Below are 6000 nucleotides of genomic sequence, written 5' to 3'. Positions count from 1 at the left end.
TAATGTTTCAGTAACACTAGATAATGTTTTAGTAACACTAGATAATGTTTCAGATGTTTCAGTAACACTAGATAATGTTTCAGTAACACTAGATAATGTTTAAGTAACACTAGATCATGTTTCAGATGTTTCAGTAACACTAGATAATGTTTCAGATGTTTCAGTAACACTAGATAATGTTTTAGTAACACTAGATAATGTTTTAGTAACACTAGATAATGTTTCAGATGTTTCAGTAACACTAGATAATGTTTCAGTAACACTAGATAATGTTTTAGTAACACTAGATAATGTTTCAGTAACACTAGATAATGTTTTAGTAACACTAGATAATGTTTTAGTAACACTAGATAATGTTTCAGATGTTTCAGTAACACTAGATAATGTTTCAGTAACACTAGATAATGTTTTAGTAACACTAGATAATGTTTCAGTTACACTAGATAATATTTTAGTAACACTAGATAATGTTTCAGATGTTTCAGTGACACTAGGTAATGTTTCAGTAACACTAGATATGTTTAAGATGTTTCAGTAACACTAGATCATGTTTCAGAAACACTAGATAATGTTTCAGTAACACTAGATATGTTTAAGATGTTTCAGTAACACTAGATAATGTTTCAGATGTTTCAGTGACACTAGGTAATGTTTCAGTAACACTAGATATGTTTAAGATGTTTCAGTAACACTAGATCATGTTTCAGAAACACTAGATAATGTTTCAGTAACACTAGATAATGTTTCAGTGACACTAGATAATGTTTCAGTGACACTGGATAATGTTTCAGTAACACTAGATAATGTTTCAGTAACACTAGATAATGTTTCAGATGTTTCAGTAACACTACATAATGTTTCAGTAACACTAGATCATGTTTCAGTAACACTAGATAATGTTTATTATATTATTAGCCTCTCTATAGTATTAGCCTCTCTAGTATTAGCTTCTCTATAGTATTAGCCTCTCTATATATAACAGTATATAACAATTCTAACAACATAAGAGATAGAAGAATAACTTGGATGAAGAGGACTACTTTTAGAACTACTGTAGCATGGGAAACTAGCATGGTCAAACATAATCTTGTAAAAAGTACTTCAAACATAAATAGTAGTAAAGTAAATTTGACATTTAGCTAAAATGTTACTGAAACCTTCGCAAGTGAGTCCTGTGAATCACTTCTTTGATTTGGTAAAAGTCAACTTTGCAACCGAGGTACGACTCAATAATGTTTCACTCCCTAGATTTACATTTAATCAAACTCAGTTTCCTTGTCCTGCTCTGCTCATTAAAATGGCTTTAAATCTTTCATACATTTTCTTTACTGTAAATAAAACAAGATGGATGAAAAACAAGAGAAATAAAATCTGCCAGTCGTGAAAATAATATTGTTCTGCTTTACATAAGTTACAGAAAAATAAATAAAACATCTTTGCTTACAGTACTAAATCCTGAACAAGATTGTTCTAACTTATGAACTACATGTTAAGTCTATAAATATCTTTACAAATATACATGTTAATAATTCAAATAAACCTTTTGTATCACTTTAAATTATTACATGATCATGACAGTGTATTCTCGATTGCAATGCTTTGATTCTAAAACAATATTTTATAAGAAAAGAAATCTCATTTTAAGCACATGGCTGCTGACAGCAATATGATACATATTTGCATTTATATATTTACAATTAAAACAATTAAAACGTTTTAAAGATACATAGAAACACCCCCAATTATATTTCCCTCCTGTTGAAGGGTCTGACTACAGCTTGGTTCCCATCAGAGAGACTGGTTCTATATTTCCCTCCTGTTGAAGGGTCTGACTACAGCTTGGTTCCCATCAGAGAGACTGGTTCTATATTTCCCTCCTGTTGAAGGGTCTCACTACAGCTTGGTTCCCATCAGAGAGACTGGTTCTATATTTCCCTCCTGTTGAAGGGTCTGACTACAGCTTGGTTCCCATCAGAGAGACTGGTTCTATATTTCCCTCCTGTTGAAGGGTCTGACTACAGCTTGGTTCCCATCAGAGAGACTGGTTCTATATTTCCCTCCTGTTGAAGGGTCTGACTACAGCTTGGTTCCCATCAGAGAGACTGGTTCTATATTTCCCTCCTGTTGAAGGGTCTGACTACAGCTTGGTTCCCATCAGAGAGACTGGTTCTATATTTCCCTCCTGTTGAAGGGTCTGACTACAGCTTGGTTCCCATCAGAGAGACTGGTTCTATATTTCCCTCCTGTTGAAGGGTCTGACTACAGCTTGGTTCCCATCAGAGAGACTGGTTCTATATTTCCCTCCTGTTGAAGGGTCTGACTACAGCTTGGTTCCCATCAGAGAGACTGGTTCTATATTTCCCTCATGTTGAAGGGTCTGACTGCAGCTTGGTTCCCATCAGAGTTTCAAACAGCAGAGACTTCTGTTACAGTCCTGGTTCAGATTGTTGTATTGTAGTCCCATTCTGTTGCATGATGGTTGAGATGATTCAACAGAGGTGAGGGTGAGGGATCTTGGAGTAAAGCACTAACTGTTATTGGAAGAACTTGTCACATAATTTTGTTGATTCTGGCTCTGCTGGTATGCTGCACATTTGCAAAAACAAGTTCCCGCGTACTCCACTGAGGAGAGATAAGGAGACCCAGCCTCCCTGGCCAATGGTGTTATAGATACCCAGCCTCCCTGGCTAATGGCGTTATAGATACCCTGCCTCCCTGGCCAATGGCGTTATAGATACCCTGCCTCCCTGGCCAATGGCATTATAGATACCCAGTCTCCCTGGCTAATGGCGTTATAGATACCCTGCCTCCCTGGCCAATGGCGTTATAGATACCCTGCCTCCCTGGCCAATGGCGTTATAGATACCCTGCCTCCCTGGCCAATGGCGTTATAGATACCCTGCCTCCCTGGCCAATGGCGTTAAAGATTCCCTGCTTTCGAGGCCAATGGCGTTATAGATACCATGCTTCCCTGGCCAATGGCGTTAAAGACACCCTGCCTCCCTGGCCAATGGCGTTATAGATACCCTGCTTTCGAGGCCAATGGCGTTATAGATACCCTGCCTCCCTGGCCAATGGCGTTATAGATACCCTGCTTTCTTTTTGCCAATGGCGTTATAGATACCATGCTTCCCTGGCCAATGGCGTTATAGATACCCTGCCACCCTGGCCAATGGCGTTATAGATACCCTGCCTCCCTGGCCAATGGCGTTATAGATTCCCTGCTTTCATGGCCAATGGCGTTATAGATGCCCTGCCTCCCTGGCCAATGGCGTTATAGATACCCTGCCTCCCTGGCCAATGGCGTTATAGATTCTCTGCTTTCATGGCCAATGGCGTTATAGATACCCTATAGATACCCTGCCTCCCTGGTTAATGGTGTTCATGTCCTTGTGTCTCCTCCCAGTCCTGTGGGTTAGAGTTAGGTTCCAGTAGGCACTGAATGGTTTGACCTTTCGGATTGTCAATAACTAAAGACTGGCCAAGTATAAAAAACATACATTTTCAGTTTTTGGCGGCAAAGAATTGTCCAACCTTCAATGCAAAGATTCTTTAAAAATGTGTCCGTTTGAGGATGTATTGCTGTTCTCTTCCTCATATCTGGAGGAGGCTCAAAGTATGACGCTGAGAGGTGTCTTGGGGGAGCACCCCCCCTCCCCATCCAGACCCACCTATGTCCTGATTGCCATGTAAATCTGCAGCAGTTTGATAAGGTTATTCCCCCCTCATTTTGGGGAGGCAGGGTTGGTCAGGGAGGGGGTCGTGAGAAGGGGGTCGTCGGGAGGCATGGTTGGTCAGGGAGGGGGTCGTGGGGAGGGGGTCGTGGGAGAACACAGAGTCATCTCCTGAGGAACAGGTGCTGCTGGAGTCTTGGCAGGTTGGAGAGTACTGCTCAAACGGAACAGACAGGTCCAGGTACTCCTGTTGTAACACAACACACAGTGTTAGAACAGACAGGTCCAGGTACTCCTGTTGTAACACAACACACAGTGTTAGAACAGACAGGTCCAGGTACTCCTCGGTTTATAGGTGTGACTTACGTCTGTGGAGGTCATGGACAGAACCCTGTCATGGTCCTCCACCAGCTGCCTGAAGGTAGGTCTCTGAGATGGGACAGCGTGCCAGCACTCCCTCATGATCATATATCTACAGGGACACACAACAGTTACAATACAACACAGTCTATACAGACCACACCATACAATACAACACATTCAATATAGACCACACCATACAATACAACACAGTCTTGGTAAAAAATTGTCCTGTTGAAAAATAAATGATAGTCCCACTAAGCGTAAACCAGATAGGATGGCTTATCGCTGGAGAATGATGTGGTAGCCATGCTGGTTAAGTGTGCCTTGAATTCTAAATAAATCACTGACAGTGTCACCAGCAAAGCACCCCCACACCATCACACCTCCTCCTCCATGCTTCACGGTGGAAACCACACATGCAGAGACCATCCATTCACCTACTCTGCGTCTCTTGGCATCCTTTAGTAGTGGTTTCTTTGCAGCCTGATTCACGCAGTCTCCTCTGAACAGTTGATGTTGAGATGTGTCTGTTTCTTGAACTCCGTGAAGCATTTATTTGGGCTGCAATCTAAGGTGCATTTAACTCTAATGAACTTATGCTCTGCATCAGAGGTTACTTCCTTTCCTGTGGCGGTCCTCATGAGAGCCAGTTTCATCATAGCGCTTCATGGTTTTTGCAATTGCACTTTCAAAGTTCTTGAAATGTTCCGGATTGACTGACGTCGATGTCTTAAAGTAATGATGGACTGTCGCTTCTCTTTGCTTATTTGAGCTGTTCTTGCCATAATATGGACTTGGTATTTACCAAATAGGGCTATCTTCTGTATCCCCCCTTACCTTGTTACAACACAACTGATGGGCTCAAATGCAGAAAAAAGGAAGAAAAAAAAGCAATTCCACAAATGAACTTTTATCATACCAGTTAATTGACATGCATTTGTGGTGACTACCTCATGAAGCTGGTTGAGAGAATGCCAAGAGTGTGCAAAGCTGTCATCAAGGCAAAGGGTGGCTACTTTGAAGAATCTCCAATATAATATATATTTGGATTTATTTAACACTTTTTGTGTTACTACATAATTCCAACTTTTGACTGGTACTATATATATAAATATATTTATTTATGTATTTTTTTAGATGGTTTTTGCTGTTTCCTATCTACTGTCAGGTATAAGACACATTGTATTTTGTCATATTTTTGTTATTGTGATCAATGATGATAAAAGACCCGGTCTGATTTTAATACGCAGGTGATTCACAGCCATGAACATCATTGAGTCTTGCTCATCTAATGAGCTGTTTTCTACCTATTGTAAAAAAAGAAATTCCCGGCCAACTAGGACCGCTGGTTAGTAGTCTCGGATGGTATCGCGCCGTCCCAACCTTCGCTCTCTCTCCCCCGCTACTCTCTCCTCTTCCATCCTATCATCTCTTCCCTCCGCTCAAACCTTCTCCCACCTATCTCCTGATTCTGCCTCCTCAACCCTCCTCTCCTCCCTCTCTGCATCCCTTGACTCTCTATGTCCCCTATCCTCCAGGCCGGCTCGGTCCTCCCCTCCCGCTCCGTGGCTCGATGACTCATTGCGAGCTCACAGAACAGGGCTCCGGGCAGCCGAGCGGAAATGGAGGAAAACTCGCCTCCCTGCGGACCTGGCATCCTTTCACTCCCTCCTCTCTACATTTTCCTCCTCTGTCTCTGCTGCTAAAGCCACTTTCTACCACGCTAAATTCCAAGCATCTGTCTCTAACCCTAGGAAGCTCTTTGCCACCTTCTCCTCCCTCCTGAATCCTCCGCCCCCTCCCCCCCTCCTCCCTCTCTGCAGATGACTTCGTCAACCATTTTGAAAAGAAGGTCGACGACATCCGATCCTCGTTTGCTAAGTCAAACGACACCGCTGGTTCTGCTCACACTGCCCTACCCTGTGCTCTGACCTCTTTCTCCCCTCTCTCTCCAGATGAAATC

The 6000-nt window shown here is 42.1% G+C and overlaps 1 protein-coding gene across 7 annotated transcripts in view; it reads right to left on the bottom strand.

Moving 5' to 3' along the window:
• Positions 1-226: 226 nt before the first annotated feature.
• Positions 227-6000, bottom strand: part of fgfr3 (fibroblast growth factor receptor 3) — a 228699-nt gene continuing 222925 nt past the window's right edge. For 6 of the 7 annotated variants that reach the window (XM_046367627.1, XM_046367628.1, XM_046367629.1 and 3 more), the window contains 2 exons: positions 4041-4146; positions 227-3921 (listed from right to left, as the gene is read on the bottom strand). In XM_046367627.1, the coding sequence (XP_046223583.1) occupies positions 3715-3921; positions 4041-4146 (313 nt within the window). In that variant the 3' untranslated portion in view covers positions 227-3714. The remainder of the gene's footprint in view (positions 3922-4040; positions 4147-6000) is intronic. The other variant, XM_046367630.1, reaches the window with a different exon arrangement.

This window comes from Oncorhynchus gorbuscha, linkage group LG10, assembly GCF_021184085.1.
Source record: "Oncorhynchus gorbuscha isolate QuinsamMale2020 ecotype Even-year linkage group LG10, OgorEven_v1.0, whole genome shotgun sequence".
NCBI lineage: Eukaryota > Metazoa > Chordata > Actinopteri > Salmoniformes > Salmonidae > Oncorhynchus > Oncorhynchus gorbuscha.
Note: the sequence above shows the minus strand (reverse complement) of the source record. Positions and strands in the feature narration are given on the sequence as shown.